The sequence below is a fragment of the Salmo salar genome, chromosome 28, assembly GCF_965601325.2.
Source record: "Salmo salar chromosome 28, fSalSal1, whole genome shotgun sequence".
Taxonomy (NCBI): domain Eukaryota; kingdom Metazoa; phylum Chordata; class Actinopteri; order Salmoniformes; family Salmonidae; genus Salmo; species Salmo salar.
This window is the reverse complement of record NC_138318.1, coordinates 28,299,485-28,318,260: the sequence shown is the minus strand read 5'-3', so window position 1 is coordinate 28,318,260 and position 18,776 is coordinate 28,299,485. Positions and strand designations below refer to the sequence as shown.

At 46.8% G+C, this 18,776-nt stretch overlaps 1 protein-coding gene across 1 annotated transcript; it reads left to right on the top strand.

Annotated features, from left to right (window-relative positions):
• The first annotated feature begins 682 nt into the window (after nt 1-682).
• On the top strand, nt 683-18,242 carry LOC106589764 (metal transporter CNNM4). The gene is made up of 11 exons (XM_014180091.3): nt 683-1,133; nt 1,236-1,338; nt 1,484-2,482; nt 5,647-5,790; nt 7,738-7,878; nt 7,982-8,151; nt 8,296-8,395; nt 8,890-9,038; nt 11,251-11,482; nt 12,165-12,473; nt 17,863-18,242. The coding sequence occupies exons 1-11, from the start codon at nt 738-740 to the stop codon at nt 17,880-17,882; spliced, it is 2,763 nt and encodes a 920-aa protein (XP_014035566.1). The 5' UTR covers nt 683-737; the 3' UTR covers nt 17,883-18,242.
• Nucleotides 18,243-18,776: the final 534 nt, after the last annotated feature.

Here is an 18,776-nt window from a genome sequence, read left to right as displayed (position 1 = left end):
AAAAGTACTCAATTGTAATACCTGAGAAAAAGTAAAAAGCACAAGTAAATGCTATACATCAAATTCCTTATATTAAACAAACCAGACAGCACCATTTACAGACAGACAGGGTCGAACTCCAACACTCAGACATCATTTACTAACACAGTATTCGTGTTAAGTGAGTCTGCCAGAACAGAGGCAGTAGGGATGACAAACGTTATATTGATAGGTGCGTGAATTTGACCATGTTGTTGTCCTACCTGAGCATTCGACATGTAACAGTACTTTTGGGTTTCAGGGGAAATGATTGGGAGTAAAAAGTACATCTATTTTTTAGGAATGTAGTGGAGTAAAAGTAAAAGTAGTCAAAAATATCAACAGTAAAGTAGATACCCCCCCAAAAACGACACACACACACACGAGTAGACTACTTGGTGTGTTTCTATGATTGTGGTCTCTGCACGGAGCGACAGACAGTCACCCTGGGAAGTAGCTCTGATGATAGGGCATTTCCTGTCTTCTATTTTTAGATTGTAATGGCACGCAAAATGACATTACGTCATTGTACTGCATGGGATTGTGTAAGGCCCACACATGCCCGATCTCTCTCTCTCTCTCTCTCTCTCTCTCTCTCTCTCTCTCTCTCTCTCTCAACCCACTTTTCTCTCTTTCCTCAGTATGTGGCTGTCCAGCTGTTATGCTGATTCAAGCAGAGCCAGCGTAAAAACCGTGACCACGTGACCCAACCTCCGCCAATGTCCCTCTGTAGTTTATTCAGCATGATGGCTGCTGATGCTGCGGTAGCTTCCTCCTCACCTCATCGCATCTCACCTCATCCCTGCCGCCTGCTGTCGTTTCACCTCTTTACCTTTCTCATCCTCCTCTTCTTTCTCCCAGCCCAGGCGAAGGGATTGCTTGGCGTCCGCCCAGAGGACACTAAAGCCGGGGATCTGTCAGTGCAGGACGGGCTGCTCCAGGCGACCGAGGGTACGCGGTTCATGCTGCGGGTTTACTACGCAGCATCCTCGGTTACACAGACAGCCAACAACCACTCTGGGAGTGGGAGACCAGAAGCTGACGCTGCCGCACCATGGATCGCATTCATAGAAGAACCAGGTGGAGAGCGAAAGCGAGGAGAGGGGGAGGGACTGGTCAGTTTATTGAATGTATTGACCATTTACCATTAAAGCTATATATGAAATATTTTTTATGAAATAACCTAAATATCGTGATAAAATATCAATTGTATTTAGATCCCTTCCAAACGGAACCCGTGCGTGGACGAGCTCGCTCGGAGTTCTGACATCGAGCTGCTGGGTTCCTTCAGGTCTGCGTCCAGCCACAACTCTGTTCTAGGTCCGTTTATTTTGTCTATACTTACATGTTTTTATCGTTGTTGAATCTTAGATTACATTTTAAAATAATAATAATCTTACATGTTATTGTGCGTTTTTCTTTTGTCTGATGATGACCTTTTTGGAATTTGATTCTGATTCTATAGTGGAGCTGCTCGCCAAAGACCTGCGCAAAGATGAGCGGATCAAATACTACTCCATGTGCGCGTTTGACGGAGTGAAGTGGGAGCATTTCAGCACCAGAGACTTCTGGCTAGCGGTGGTGGAGCGACCCCCGCATGCGGATGTGTGGCTCCAGTTGGGGGTGTCGGTGATTTTATTGGGACTCTCTGCGCTTTGCAGCGGGCTGAACATCAGTATGCTAGCCATGGATCCCGTCGAGCTCCGCGTTCTCCAAAACAGCGGCACCGAGAAGGAACAAAAATACGCACACAAGATCGAATCCGTGCGTAAACATGGCAACTACATCCTATGTACTGTGGTACTGGGAAACGTGCTGACCAACACCTGTTTCGTGGTGTGGATGTGCCAGATTATAGGGATGACTCCCACCTCCCTTGCTACCTGCACTTTCGGTATATTCTTCATAGGAGAGATCCTGCCTCACTCTGTGGCATCCAGACACAGCCTCGCCATCGCCTCCAAAACAGTCTGGGCCACCCGGCTTCTAATGCTGGTCTCCTTCCCCATCTCCTACCCCGTCTCCAAGCTCCTAGACATCATGCTTCACCAGGAGATCAGTAACTTCTACACCAGAGAGAAACTGGTGGCCATGCTGCGCGTCACAGACCCCTACCACGACCTGGTCAAAGAGGAACTAAACATCATCCAGGGCGCTCTGGAGTTACGCACCAAGACCGTAGAACAAGTTCACACCCCGCTGGCGGACTGTTATATGCTCTCCTCAGATGCTGTTCTAGACTTCTGTACCATGTCTGACATCATGCAGAGCGGGTTCACCCGGATCCCGGTCTATGAGAACGACAGGTCCAACATCGTTGATATCCTCTTCGTCAAAGACCTGGCGTTCGTGGACCCGGATGACTGCACCCCGCTGAAGACCATCACCCAGTTCTACAAACACCCCATGCACTGTGTGTTCAGAGACACCAAACTGGATGTGATGCTGGAGGAGTTCAAGAGAGGTAATAGGATGGGCCATCTGGCATTTCAGACCGGGCTAGGGGCGGACGGGCCATCTGGGATTTCAGACCGGGCCAGGGGCAGACTGGCCATCTGGCATTTCAGACCGGGCTAGGGGCGGACGGGCCATCTGGGATTTCAGACCGGGCCAGGGGCAGACTGGCCATCTGGCATTTCAGACCGGGCTAGGGGCGGATGGGCCATCTGGCATTTCAGACCGGGCTAGGGGCGGATGGGCCATCTGGCATTTCAGACCGGGCTAGGGGCGGACGGGCCATCTGGCATTTCAGACCGGGCTAGGGGCGGATGGGCCATCTGGCATTTCAGACCGGGCTAGGGGCGGACGGGCCATCTGGCATTTCAGACCGGGCTAGGGGCGGATGGGCCATCTGGCATTTCAGACCGGGCTAGGGGCGGATGGGCCATCTGGCATTTCAGACCGGGCTAGGGGCGGACGGGCCATCTGGCATTTCAGACCGGGCTAGGGGCGGATGGGCCATCTGGCATTTCAGACCGGGCTAGGGGCGGATGGGCCATCTGGCATTTCAGGCTGGTCCATTTTTGGGCCAGTGGGCCTGTCTAACTTGTTTGTTTTTTTGTCTGCAAAATGATCATTATCTGGATAATAATGGGGGTAAAACAAAAAATGGGCAGGTGTGGGGGCCTCAAGGAAAACATTTTCTCCAAGACAGATTTCTGGTCCCAGTCCGCCCCTGAGCCAGGTAGATCCCACTCACACCTGAGTTCAGTCTACACTGTTGTAGAGAGAAAAAATGATATGCAAAATCAGGTAGCATATATAGAGTTAAATATGTAGGAAATGCACCACCATTTTGTAAGACAACAGGTGGAGGTGTATTCTCCAGAGTCATACTCAGTACATTGTTAGCAGCTATATACAAGTAATGTAGATTGTTGAGTGGGTGAAATGAACAGGCATGGTTTCTCTCCTGTGTGTTGCATGATAAAAATAAGTAGATTTCATGTGATCTGACAGTTAGCGAGAATCACACTGGAGGCTTTGGGATGGAGACAGCAGTGTCCACTAGGACGAGAGCTTATTTAAAAGGACTAGGGCTTCATTCATATGCTATTCAGATTGACACGGTTGGTTTGTCCGTGAGGGCTCAGAGATGGTCATCTGAACGGTTTAATTATGGAAATGAGTTGGATAAGAGGGCCTTATTCAATCAACATTATTTTTGTGGAGTGACTCAAAGTAACATTCACGTTTTCAATGAAATGTATGTTTATCACATTCATCATCATCTGGTTGTCTGGGGTCGATGGCAGTAGAAGTGGGACTTCCAGAGCTGCCTGTTCTCCACTGCAGACGCAGTCTCCTCTTCCTCCAGTCCGGTGTCACATTTAAGCTGGTCCACACACATGATTACTGGGTTGCCCCTTCTGCTGGTACCATGCTGTGGTTGCCAGAGGATCAGTTCACTGGCAGAGATGTTCTATTGTCTGTAAGAGCGTCTGAGGAGAGCAGGGATGCTGGCCCATGTTGACCCCAATGCTTCACAAAGTTGTGTCAAGTTGTCTGGTTGTCCTTTGGGTGGTGGACCATTCTTGGTGCACACAGGAAACTGTTGCAGTTCTTTACTTAAACCGGTGCGCCTGACTACCTTTCCCCGTTTCTTGTCTTGCCCATTCACCCTCTGAATGGCATACTGTACTTACACAATCCATGTCTCAAGGCTTCAAAACCCAGCTTTAACCTGACTCCTCCCCTTCATCTACACTGATTGAAGGGAATTTAACAAGTGACATCAATAAGGGATCATAGCTTTCACCTGGATTCACCTGGTCATTCTATGTCATGGAAAGAGCATTTATTCCACATTTTTTTGTACACTCATTATATATTGCGTTTGAGTTTGTTTATTTGTATTTTTACAGGGACAGTGCACATTAATCAACGTTTTAGTAAAAGTGCCTGGTTTTAGCCATCTAGCTCATTTTCAACCACAGTCCCTGGGCAGGTTATTTAACACAATTCCAATTCCAATGCAGACAGACAATGAGCAGTGAGCACATGCAGAGCAACAGTTGACAACCAACACGTTACACGCTCTCCTCCTCTCCCACTCTCCTCCTCTCCTCTCCTCCCCTTCTCCCCTTCTCCCCCTCTCCCCCTCTCCCCCTGTGATGGAGGCTGATTCAGGAAGGCAAGGGGGTTAGGAGGGAGTTGGGAGGTGGGGAGTCTTACATGAAATGTCACATGTCAGAACCTCAGCAGGTAGCCTAGCTGGCGTTTGGCCAGTAACCGAAAGGCTGCTGGTTTGAATCCCCGAGCCGACTAGGTGAAAAATCTTTTGATGTGCTCTTGAGCAAGGCACCTAAACCTAATTGCTCCTGTAAGTCACTCTGGATAAGAGCATCTGCTAAATGACTAAAATGTAACTGTAAAAAGGATGACATTTTTCACAAGCCATGGAAAGAAACCAGTGTCTCCGATGTTGTTTAAGCAGTGTAATGTATAAATTGTTATCTAAGATGCTGCCTTTCATAGTGGTCAGTTCTTAAAAAATTCAGACAGACAAACAGACAAAGCAACATAGGACAAGCAACACGTAGCAGACAGACAAACAGACAGCACAAAAAATACAAAAAGCAACAAAACAAAATCCATAAAAGCAACAAAGTGTTTCCACACCTCACAAGCTACAGACACAACAGATAACATGGAAAGCTGCACACACACACACACACACACACCACACACACACACACACACACACACACACACACACACACACACACACACACACACACACACACACACACACACACACACACACACACACACACACACACACACACACACACACACACAGCACTGAGAGTATTTTCCTTTGGGATCTGGCCAGTTGTCAGTAATACTAAGACAGAAATATGACTAATTTCAGCTGGGACAAGAATCAATCTCTGGCTTAACGGCTACTTCAGTAAGAGTCTCCTGGATAGTGTTGATTTTTAATCTGCTTTAATAACAGAAGGATTTCCAGACTCATCACAAATTTATCCTACTATCCACAGCTCAGACATCTATATAATCATGGAAAGTAAATGCTGATTTCTGTAACCTCTCACTCCTCCCCCCTCCTTCCCCGCTCCCTCCCTCCCCCCCTCCCTATTTTTCTCCTCCTAATCTCTCTCCCAGGTAAATCCCACCTGGCTATAGTCCACAGGGTGAACAGTGAGGGGGAGGGGGACCCCTTTTATGAGGTCCTGGGAATTGTTACTTTGGAGGACGTTATCGAAGAAATCATCAAGTCTGAGATTGTGGACGAGACAGACCTCTACAGTATGTATAACAACTCTCTTTCTCTCTTTATAGATACACTGCATGACCAAAAGTATATGGACACCTGCTCGTCCAACATCTCATTCCAAAATCATGGCCATTAATATGGAGTTGGTCCCCTCTTTGCTCCTATAACAGCCTCTACTCTTCTGGGAAGGCTTTCCACTTTCCACTAGGCCTGGCTCGCAGTCGGTGTTCCAATTCATTCCAAAGGTGTTCGATGGGGTTGAGGTCAGGGCTCTGTGCAGGCCAATCAAGTTCTTCCACACCGATCTCGACAAACCACTTCTGCACGGACCTCGATTTGTACACAGGGGCATTGTCATGCTGAAACAGGAAAGGGCCTTCCCCAAACTGTTCTGCAAACTGTTACCACAAAGTTAGATGCATAGAATCATCTAAAATGTCATTATATGCTGTAACGTTCAGATTTCCCTTCACTGGAACTAAGGGGCCTAGCCCGAATCATGAAAAACAGCCCCAGAACATTATTCCTCCTCCACCAAACTTTACAGTTGGCACTATGCATTCGGGCAGGTAGCGTTCTCCTGGCATCCGCCAAAATCAGATTCGCCCGTCGGACTGCCAGATGGTAAAGCGTGATTCATCACTCCAGAGAACGCGTTTCCACTGCTCCAAAGTCCAATGGCGGCGATCTTTACTTCACTCCAGCAGACGCTTGGCATTGCGCATTCTGATCTTAGGCTTGTGTGCTGCTGCTCTGCCATGGAAACCCATTTCATGAAGCTCCCGATGAACAGTTATTGTGCTGACGTTGCTTCCAAAGGCAGTTTGGAACTGGGTAGTGACTGTTGCAACCGAGGACAGACAATTTTTACGTGCTACGCGCTGCAGCACTCGGTGCTTCCGTTCTGTGAGCTTGTGTGGCCTACCACTTTGCGGCTGAGCCATTGTTGCTCCTAGATGTTTCCACTTCCCAATAACAGCACTTACAGTTGACCTGGGCAGCTCTAGCAGGGCAGAAAGTTGACGAACTGACTTGTTGGAAAGGTAGCATCCTATGACGGTGGCACGTTGACAGTCACTGAGCTCTTCATTAAGGCCATTCTACTGCCAATGTTTGTCTAAGGAGATTTCATGGCTGTGTGTTAGATTTTATACACCGTCAGCAACTGATGTGGCTGAAATAGCCTGATCCACTCATTTGAAGGAGTGTCCACATACTTTTGTATATATAGTGCATCTCTCTCTGTCTCTCTCTTCCTGTCACCCTCTAAGCTATTGATCGCCCCTTAACCCTCCCTGCTGCTCCCATAACGTGATCTGATGCATAATTAATCAGAAGTAATTAACTTATCCCATTGATAATTACTACTGGCTTAATCGGTGCTTAACACTCTCTCTGCAGTGTGTGTGTGTGTGTGTGTGTGTGTGTGTGTGTGTGTGTGACAGAGTGAGACAAAGAGAGAGACAGACAAACGTTTTGGTGTAGCAGCTACGGTATTTTGTATGTTTACATTATGCTGTATTATTAAATGTTGCATCTGTCTACTATGTAAACTGCAACCACTTGTAGGGTAAGTCATGTGCTGTGTGCATAATAACAGACTGGGAACATCATTCCATTTTCAAACCTATAACATGTTTAATTGCAAGGAGAATGTACTGTATAAAGTTGACTCCACAGCGAGAGGGAGAGAGAGAGAGAGAGAGGGGGGGGGGGGGGGGAAGTATGTGTGTGTGCATGTGTGCCATGCATGCTCATGCATGTGTGTGTGCTGTTTAAATATAGCACAGGGCAGTTCATCTCAGTAACTGTGCTCCGCAGGCCTCAGTACAGAACTGGGTATTCAACACAATTTGATCGTCATAACATCATTATACCAATCCAATCAGAAACCTATCCCATTACCAGACAAATGAAGATTTCATTCATTGATGGATGGATGGATTGATTGGTTAATTGATTCATTGATTGTTCCCTAGCTGATAAAAGGACTAAGAGGCGTGTGTCTCATCATGAGAGGAAGCAACATGACTTCTCTATCTTTAAAATGTCAGAGAATGAGATGAAGGTGAAGATGTCTCCTCAACTGCTGCTAGCTACACACCGCTTCCTGGCCACAGGTAGGACCTCTGTGTATGGGTGGATGGATGTGTGTGTTTGTGTGTGTGTGCGTTTACACTCTTCTCTGTCTGTCTCTCTCTCTCTCTGTGTGTGTTTGTGTAGAAGTGGAGCCCTTCAAGCCATGTCATCTCTCAGAGAAGATTCTCCTTTGTCTGATCAAACACCCCAGTGTCGTTCAGGAACTTAAGTTTGACAGGAAGAACAAAGGAGCACCACAGCACTTCCTGTATATGAGGAACAAACCTGTCGACTACTTTGTCCTGATTTTACAGGTACACACCATACACACTGATACCACACTGTCTTGGTTCTACATAAACACCTAGGGTTGCAAAACTACCGGTATTTTACCAAAGCTTGGAAATGTATGAAAACTTTGTTGTTTAATAGTCTGTCTGTGTGTTATGTCATTCCAGGGTAAAGTTGAGGTGGAGATTGGTAAGGAGGCTCTTCGTTTTGAGAACGGCGCTTTCTCCTACTATGGCATGCCAGCCCTCATACCACCACTACCTATAGGTAAATACACTCCCGGCCCCAACAACACACAATGAGATTTTATCAGTTGGTGTTAGTGATTATAATGTTGTTGATGATGACGTTGATGAAGAGGATTTATTGTCATCGAATGGGACATTCTTACCCCAGCTTCCCCTGTTCTAAATGCTACAGTATCACAATATTTCTATGTTATGTGTGTGCGTGAAATCCACTGTCGATTTCTCTTGAATCTGTGGGATAAGATGGCTGCAGTGGAAACTATGTAACTGCAGTAATTAAAGCTGTTTAAGAAAATGGTTCGGTAGAAAGACATGTCCTGGCCTGGGTTATATAACACCCAGCTTACACTGATAAGCAGACACAAAAACCAGCCCAGTGTGTGGTGGTGTGTGTGTGTGTGAACACGCATGTGTTTGCGCTTGTCTAATAGAGAGCAAGAGAGAGACAGAAAGAACGAGAAGAGAGTGAGGAAGAGAAAAAAATGGACAGAATCTAATCAAACTCATCTCCAGTCAACAGGTTTGGTTCTGGTAGCAGTGGGTTGAACCAGTCAGACTCTGTCCTATCAGGAGGCAGTGTGGGTCAGCTGAGTATAGGAGGGGGAGGAGTCTACCTACCTGACTTCTCTGTCAGACAACTCACTGACCTACAGATTATTAAGGTAACACACACCTGCACCATCCACAAAACTACACTAAATATATTCATTTGACCAAATAATTGAAACACACTGTTTTGCAATGGTCTACAGTAGCCTCAACAGCACTCTGTATGGTAGCACCATGGTGTAGCCGGAGGACAGCTAGTTTCCGTCCTCCTCTGGGTACATTGACTTCAATACAAAACCTAGGAGGCTCATGGTTCTCACCACCTTCCATAGACTTACATAGTAATTATGACAACTTCCAGAGGACGTCCTTCAACCTATCAGAGCTCTTAGAGCATGAACTGACATGTTGTCCACCAAATCAAAGGATCAGAGAATTAATTTAGTTCCAAAAGCATAAGTTACAGCTAGCTAGCACTGCAGTGCATAAAATGTGGTGAGTAGTTGACTCAAAGAGAGAGAAAGACAATAGTTGAACAGTTTTGAACAAATTCATTTATTCAAAAATGAAGGAGAAGCAAGAGAGAGAGAGTGCTAGCTATTTCTTCATAGCATTTTTTTTTTTGCTTTCACTTACTTACTTAGAGAATGCAGCTAGCTAGTTTAGCCTACTCAAACACCAGGCTCAAACAGAGGGATGCTATGTTAGCTAGCTGACTATGGCTACCCAACACTGGAACATTTCCAAGTCAAGGTAAGCTTTTGGCTTTATAAATGTATTGCCACCGGGGCCCACCGGTGTAACTGCTAAACTGCTAGCTGTACACTGTACTGCATGATTGTAGCGGGTTTACTAACACGTTAGTTCTAGTAGCTATGTTGACTACTCTGACATTAGCTAATATGGTGACAAAGATGTAGGCTGTGTAGCGGTTAGCGGTTATGGTATAAAGGTTTGACTTGGAAAGGTGTTTTCGCCTGGTCACAGACATCTGTGGTGTTGTGCAATGGAGTCCATAAGCGACGGGAAAAGGTGAGAGGAGAAGCGCGCGTAAATGCGAGAAGGAATTATACAATGAGCAAAGTGATCATGGTGTTTGTATGTGGCTGCTATGAAAGTGATCTGCGTTTGCGGGTGATCAGGGGTGTATTCATTCCGCCGATTAGAAATGTTTTTCAACAGAAATGGAAGCAAATGGAACGAAATGGGGATGAACATACCTGAATTTTTCCAATAGAAACTCTCGTTTGCAACTGTTCCAGTAATGATTGCACCCTAGATCAGATAGATGCAGGCAAGAGTGTGCAAGTCGGTATTGAATGTTTCACTCTGTCCCATTAATTACTCAAATCTTCCTCTCGACCTGTGTGCATCTACATTGTAAACTTTCATGGGTAAGCTAGGTTGTAGCAACCTCATGATGGGTATAGGGAAAATTTGAGTATCATGTAGTAGAAATAAGGCCTCCCTCATCTTTAACGTCACCGACCACCACTGACGTGCACAACACTTAAAATAGACCTAAACTTCTAACTACCCAGAACCGTACTGCATCTCATTTTCATTTCCCTTTAAAACGTCTTAATCCCTGATTTTGACTGAACACAGACACATCCTCTCTCCCTCTATCCTTCTCTCTCTCCCTCCTTCCCTCTTTTTCCTTTTAATCTCTTAGCTTAACTTTAATCATTGGGGATAAATGACCTCCATTTTCAGTATGAATAATTTAGACTAAAAGTGATGGATGTACATCCTGAGTACACACACACACTCCCTCACCCCTCCCCCAGGTCATAAATATAGTTTGAGAAAGAAAGATCACTAGCGCGCACACACACAAACGTAGCATTTACATAGAGAAACAGCTTGGTGGTGTGTGTGTGTGTCTATATATAGATATTTGCTTATATTAGTTTATATTGTGTGTTGATAATGTTGTGTTAACACTGTATTTGTGGAGTGTGATGATAATGTGTTGATACTCTATTTGTGGAGTGTGTTGATGATGTTGTGTTGATACTGTATTTGTGCTTGTGTTGATCATGTGTTAATACTGTATTTGTGCTTGTGTTGATGATAATGTGTTGATACTGTATTTGTGGAGTGTGTTGATGTGTTAATACTGTATTTGTGCTTGTGTTGATGATAATGTGTTGATACTGTATTTGTGGAGTGTGTTGGTACTGTATTTGTGGAGTGTGTTGGTACTGTATTTGTGGAGTGTATTGGTACTGTATTTGTGGAGTGTATTGGTACTGTATTTGTGGAGTGTGTTGGTGATGATGTGTTGATATTGTATTTGTGGCGTGTTTTCCTGTCTCCTAGATCTCGAGGAACCACTACCAGAATGCACTAACAGCCAGTCTTATGGACAGTGTACCCCAGACCCCCGATCCTGAGGGGAGACCCACCATCCCTGAGACCCGCTCCCACAGCATCGCACTACCCCTGACACACACATACACTCACCTGCGACCCGTCCTGGAACGGCACACGCACACAGAGGACAACACTGGACCACTCACCTCACAGCTCAATGAGAGGAATCGCATTGTCCGTAAGTGGAGTGGTGCGCCTCAGCTACTCCACCATCTCTAGCCTGACTAGACCCAGCCTCATCTACCCCACCATCTCTAGCCTGACTAGACCCAGTCTCCGCTACCCCACCATCTCTAGCCTGACTAGACCCAGCCTCCGCTACCCCACCATCTCTAGTCTGACTAGACCCAGCCTCCGCTACCCCACCATCTCTAGTCTGACTAGACCCAGCCTCCGCTACCCCACCATCTCTAGTCTGACTAGACCCAGCCTCCGCTACCCCACCATCTCTAGCCTGACTAGACCCAGCCTCAGCTACCCCACCATCTCTAGCCTGACTAGACCCAGCCTCAGCTACCCCACCATCTCTAGCCTGACTAGACCCATCCTCATCTACACCACCATCTCTAGCCTGACTAGACCCAGCCTCAGCTACCCCACCATCTCTAGCCTGACTAGACCCAGCCTCAGCTACCCCACCATCTCTAGCCTGACTAGACCCATCCTCATCTACACCACCATCCCTGGCATGACTAGGCCGCATCTCATGGAGGGTGTCCAGATAGATCTGGACTTCTATGCACAGAAGGGGTTGGAACAAGGGGACAAGGGAGGGAGATGTTGAGACTGAAAAGAGTTAGCACTTCACTGAGAAGCAGCCTCTGTCCTGATTTTCACAACAGTACTGTATCCCTCTCCAGGCAGTAAGTCAGATGGACAGAGGAGCCCCAGTGACTCAGTGTTTCTACGGATGGATGACATTCCCTACATCCGAGAAGACCGACCGGAAGACTGTCAGGAAGACCAACCAGAGGAGCCACCAGAGAGGAAACCGGAAGACCTCCCGGAAGATCGAACAAAAGACCGTCCGGAAGACTGTCCAGAAGACCGTCTGACAGATTGTCTGGAAGGCCATCCGGGAAAATGGCTGGTAGAATATCCAGAAGACCAGCTGGTAGAAATTCCAGAAGACCAGCTGGAAGACCAGCTGGAAAGCCAAGAAGAGAATGGTAAGGAGACCTGTTATATAACACCCAGCTTACACTGATAAGCAGTGTATGTGAGTGTGTTGTAAGCTTCTATAGCTGTTATATACAGTTGAAGTCGGAAGATTACATACACTTTAGCCAAATACATTTAAACTCTGTTTCACAATTCCTGACATTTAATCCTAGTAAAAAATCCCTGTCAGAGGTCAGTTAGGATCACCACTTTATTTTAAGAATGTGAAATGTCAGAATAATATTAGAGTGAATGATTTATTTCATCACATTCCCAGTGGGATAGAAGTTCACATAGACTCAATTAGTATTTGGTAGCATTGCCTTTAAATTGTTTAACTTGGGTCAAACGTTTCAGGTAGCCTTCCACAAGCTTCCCACAATAAGTTGGGTGAATTTTGGCACATTCCTCCTGACAGAGCTGGTGTAACTGAGTCAGGTTTGTAGGCCTCCTTGCTCGCACACACTTTTTCAGTTCTGCCCACAAATTTTCTATGGGATTGATGTCAGGGCTTTGTGATGGCTACTCTAATACCTTGACTTTGTTGTCCTTAAGCCATTTTGCCACAACTTTGGAAGTATGCTTGGGGTCATTGTCCATTTGGAAGATCCATTTGCAACCAAGCTTTAACTTCCTTACTGATGTCTTGATGTTTCTTCAATATATCCACATAATTTTCCTGCCTCATGATGCCTCCTATTTTGTGAAGTGGAGCAATCCCTCCTGCAGCAAAGCACCCCCACAACATGATGCTGCCACCCCCGTGCTTCACGGTTGGGATGGTGTTCTTCGGCTTGCAAGCCTCCCCCTTTTTCTTCCAACCATAACGATGGTCATTATGGCCAAACAGTTCTATTATTTTATCATCAGACCAGAGGACAATTCTCCAAAACCGTAGTCTGGCTTTTTTATGGCGGTTTTGGAGCAGTGGCTTCTTCCTTGCTGAACAGCCTTTTAGGTTATGTCGATGTAGGACTCGTTTTACTGTGGCTATAGATACCTAGCACCTGTTTCCTCTAGCATCTTCACAAGGTCCTTTGCTGTTGTTCTGGGATTGATTTGCACTTTTCACACCAAAGTACTTTCATCTCTAGGAGACAGAACGCGTCACCTTCCTGAGTGGTATGACGGCTGCGTGGTCCCATGGTGTTTATACTTGCGTACTATTGTTTGTACAGATGAACGTGGTACCTTCAGGCATTTGGAAATTGCTCCCAAGGATGAACCAGACTTGTGGAGGTCTACAATTTTTTTTCTGAGGTCTTGGCTGATTTCTTTTGATTTTCACATGATGTCAAGCTAAGAGGCACTGAGTTTGAGGTAGGCCTTGAAATACATCCACAGATACACCTCCAATTGACTCAAATTATGTCAATTAGCCTATCAGAAGCTTCAAAAGCCATGACATCATTTTCTGGAATTTTCCAAGCTGTTTAAAGGCACAGTCAACTTAGTGTATGTAAACTTCTGACCCACTGGAATTGTAATACAGTGAATTATAAGTGAAATAATCTGTCTGTAAACAATTGTTTGAAAAATTACTTGTGTCATGCACAAAGTAGATGTCCTAACCGACTTGCCAAAACTATAGTTTGTTAACAATACATGTGTGGAGTGGTTGAAAAACGAGTTTTAATGACTCCAACCTAAGTGTATGTAAAGTTATCTGTGTCGAGTTGCTAAGGCAACGGGCCTGCCTGCCCTGTTCTAAGAGGAGAAGACGAAAAAATGCAAGGAAGTCAAGATGGTGACAGCTGTACAAATAACTCATCCATAGGGCTTTACTTCTCAAACACGGCAGAAAGCTAACACAATATGATGTCCCGTCACCTTATTTATTCAGCCACTTACTTAGATTAACTAGCAAGTTAAATTTAAGGGTCGTGTTAATGCAGAATTCTGCGTTTTTCACGCTGGAAAAAAAGGGTAAAATGCATAAGAAATATGTTGCTGCGTTTTGTAAAGGCAGATTTAAAATGCTTCTCATTGTAATTTCTGCTCAGCATCAGACTAATTCTGTGCTTCAGTTGCACTTCACTCAGATGAGAATTCATGATCAGGCATTCTATCAGCAGACAGAGCTCTGACTGATGTGTAGCTACTTTTCTCCTGTACTTTTCAGTGTGGCCAGCCTAGTTCTCTGGTAAAATACCAGATTAACTTCAAGAAAGACATCAGGAAATGTAGCTGGCTACATTCTTTCAATGATACACAGACATATGATGGCCATGCATCGTTTCCGCAAAAAAATACCTTGGTTTTTCATGAAGCTGATTTACTTGTGTGGCTGCCAGCCAAATAGCATTGCATTTCTTTTGTCATCGGATGAAAATGAATCTATTTTCTGCCAAATGTGTTGCCCTAATATATTACTGCAACACATTTGACCTACCTGCTCCCGCTTTCTCCCTTTGTGCTATTTACAAACACCAAACACGTGACTGGCTCAACTGTTCTGGGGCTCTACGGTATGGTAAACTGGTGAAATGAAGAAGGCGATCTGCTTCATCTCCTAAGGTATTGCACAAGTTGACTCTAGGTATTTACTCAGTCCTCACAAGTCTAGTGAAGTTTGAAAAATCATTCCATGGAAACAGTGCCTAGAGCAGTGCCAAGGCCATGGTATGAGTAATGGTATTTATTTATAGTCTTGTAGGTTGTAGCAGATTTTGTAATGGGCTTTGTTCATACACTTCTCATTTCTCTACTCTCCCTCTCTCTACTCTCCACCTCTCTCTTTCTCCTCTACTCTCCACCTCTCTCTTTCTCATCTACTCTCCACCTCTCTCCTCTATTCTCCACCTCTCTCCTCTATTCTCCATCTCTCTCTCTCCTCTATTCTCCACCTCTCTCTCTCTCCTCTCTCTACCTCTCTCCTCTACACCCTCTCTCGCTCTCTCCTCTACACCCTCTCTCGCTCTCTCCTCTACACCCTCTCTCGCTCTCTCCTCTACACCCTCTCTCGCTCTCTCCTCTACACCCTCTCTCGCTCTCTCTCTCCTCTTCTCTCTCTCTACTGTACACCTCTCTCTCTCCTCTATTCTCCATCTCTCGCTCTCTCTCTACTCTCCACCTCTCTCGCTCTCTCCTCTACACCCTCTCTCTCTCTCTCCTCTCCTCTCCCCCTCTCTCCTCTCCTCTCCACCTCTCTCTCTCTCTCTCGTCTTCTCTCTCTCTCTCGTCTTCTCTCTCTCCCTCTCGTCTACTCTCCCTCCCTCTCGTCTACTCTCCCTCCCTCTCGTCTACTCTCCCTCCCTCTCGTCTACTCTCCCTCCCTCTCGTCTACTCTCCCTCCCTCTCGTCTACTCTCCCTCCCTCTCGTCTACTCTCCCTCCCTCTCGTCTACTCTCCCTCCCTCTCGTCTACTCTCCCTCCCTCTCGTCTACTCTCCCTCTCTCTCGTCTACTCTCCCTCTCTCTCGTCTACTCTCCCTCTCTCTCGTCTACTCTCCCTCTCTCTCGTCTACTCTCCCTCTCTCTCGTCTACTCTCCCTCTCTCTCGTCTACTCTCCCTCTCTCTCGTCTACTCTCCCTCTCTCTCGTCTACTCTCCACGTCTCTCGTCTACTCTCCACGTCTCTCGTCTACTCTCCACGTCTCTCGTCTACTCTCCACGTCTCTCGTCTACTCTCCACGTCTCTCGTCTACTCTCCACGTCTCTCGTCTACTCTCCACGTCTCTCGTCTACTCTCCACGTCTCTCGTCTACTCTCCACGTCTCTCGTCTACTCTCCACGTCTCTCGTCTACTCTCCACGTCTCTCGTCTACTCTCCACGTCTCTCGTCTACTCTCCACGTCTCTCTCTCTCTCCTCTTCTCTCTCTCTCTCTCTCCTCTTCTCTCTCTCTCTCTCTCCTCTTCTTCTCTCTCTCTCTCCTCTTCTTCTCTCTCTCTCTCCTCTTCTTCTCTCTCTCTCTCCTCTTCTTCTCTCTCTCTCTCCTCTTCTTCTCTCTCTCTCTCCTCTTCTTCTCTCTCTCTCTCCTCTTCTTCTCTCTCTCTCTCCTCTTCTTCTCTCTCTCTCTCCTCTTCTTCTCTCTCTCTCTCCTCTTCTTCTCTCTCTCTCTCTCCTCTTCTTCTCTCTCTCTCTCTCCTCTTCTTCTCTCTCTCCTCCTCTTCTCTCTCTCTCCTCTCCACAGCGCTCTCTCTCTCCCCTCTACACCTCTCTCTCTCCTCTACTCTCTCCCTCTCTCTCTCCCTCACTCTCTCTCTCCTCTACTCTCCACCTCTCTCTCTCCCTCACTCTCTCTCTCCTCTACTCTCCACCTCTCTCACTCTCTCTCTCCTCTACTCTCTCTCCTCTACTCTCTCTCTCCTCTACCTCTTCTCTCTCTCTCCTCCTCTCTCTCTCTCTCCTCCTCTCTCTCTCTCTCCTCTTCTCTCTCTCTCCACCTCTCTCTCTCTCTCCTCTTCTCTCTCTCTCCACCTCTCTCTCTCTCTCCACCTCTCTCTCTCTCTCCACCTCTCTCTCTCTCTCCTCTTCTCTCTCTCTCCACCTCTCTCTCTCTCTCCTCTTCTCTCTCTCTCCACCTCTCTCCTCTTCTCTCTCTCCACCTCTCTCTCTCTCTCCTCTACTCTCCACAGCTCTCTCTCTCTCCCCTCTACACCTCTCTCTCTCCTCTACTCTCTCTCTCTCTCTCTCTCTCTCTCTCTCTCTCTCCTTTCCACCTCTCTCGCACCATACATATGAGATGAGTAAAGCAAAAATATGAAAACATTATGAAAGTGACTAGTGTTCCATTATTAAAGTGGCCTGTGATTTCATGTCTATGTATATAGGGCAGCAGCCTCTAAGGTGCAGGGTTACATAACCGGGTTGAAGCCGCCTAGTGATGGTTATTTAACAGCCTGATGACCTTGAGATAGAAGCTGTTTTTCTGTCCCAGCTTTGATGCACCTGTACTGACTTCGCCTTCTGGATGGTAGCTGGGTGAACAGGCAGTGGCTTGGGTGGTTGTTGTCCTTGATGATCTTTTTGGCCTTCCTGTAACATCGAGTGCTGTAGGTGTCCTGGAGGGCAGGTAGTTTGCCCCCGGTGATGCGTTCGGCAGACAGCACCACCCTCTGGAGAGCCTTGCGGTACCAGGCGGTGATACAGCCCGACAGGATGCTCTCAACTGTGCATCTGTAAAAGTTTGAGGGTTTTAGGTGCCAGCCTATAGTGACAGCAGGCGCATCATAGCAACAGAACTTTGTGTTTTATCTTTCGTTGCGTCACACACTTTCCTCCAGAGAGTCTGGCATGTATTGTTTAAAGACGAACGAGGTCATGGGTCTCTGAATGACAGATTTGTTTTTAAGATTTGTGTAATTATTCGATCAAAGATATTCTTATATTTACAATATAAAATATCAATGTTTTGTGTCCTGTGCAGAGATTGACACTGTGTCCTACCCTTCCAGGTAACAAGAGGAGTTCTTGATGGGAGAAGAGAGTGGAAGAAGGCATGGAGCAGTCATCGTCGACCACCTAGCACAAAGCCAGAGAGAAGAGACAACGGGGAAGATCTAGCACTGATAAAAAAAACTATTCCCTTCCTCCCAGTCTTCTACCCACTGGAGTAGAAGTTTAGTTGGGAACACACTGTAGTATTTAGACATCCAGATGCTCAAGCCCTTTCTCTGAACTGTCCACTCCCCAGACCCAACCCCCTAACCCTGTATACCCTCTGTCCACTACCCAGACCCCTAACCCTGGATACCCTCTGTCCACTCCCCAGACCCCTAACCCTGTATACCCTCTGTCCACTACCCAGACCCCTAACCCTGGATACCCTCTGTCCACTCCCAGACCCCTAACCCTGAATACCCTCTGTCCACTCCCCAGACCCAACCCCCTAACCCTGTATACCCTCTGTCCACTACCCAGACCCCTAACCCTGGATACCCTCTGTCCACTCCCCAGACCCAACCCCCTATCCCTGAATACCCTCTGTCCACTCCCCAGACCCCTAACCCTGGATACCCTCTGTCCACTCCCCAGACCCAACCCCCTATCCCTGTATACCCTCTGTCCACTCCCCAGACCCAACCCCCTAACCCTGTATACCCTCTGTCCACTACCCAGACCCCTAACCCTGTATACCCTCTGTCCACTCCCCAGACCCAACCCCCTAACCCTGTATACCCTCTGTCCACTCCCCAGACCCAACCCCCTAACCCTGTATACCCTCTGTCCACTACCCAGACCCCTAACCCTGTATACCCTCTGTCCACTCCCCAGACCCAACCCCCTATCCCTGTATACCCTCTGTCCACTCCCCAGACCCCTAACCCTGTATACCCTCTGTCCACAACCCTCCCCAGACCCCTAACCC

What these genes read in the sequence shown, in the direction of transcription:
- LOC106589764 (XM_014180091.3), top strand. Translation starts at nt 738, where the DNA reads ATGTCCCTCTGTAGTTTATTCAGCATGATGGCTGCTGATGCTGCGGTA. An exon ending in GCTGGAGGAGTTCAAGAGAG is followed by an intron (nt 2,483 to 5,646) that starts GTAATAGGATGG and finishes TCTCTCTCCCAG; the next exon opens with GTAAATCCCACCTGGCTATA. An exon ending in CATACCACCACTACCTATAG is followed by an intron (nt 8,396 to 8,889) that starts GTAAATACACTC and finishes ACTCATCTCCAG; the next exon opens with TCAACAGGTTTGGTTCTGGT.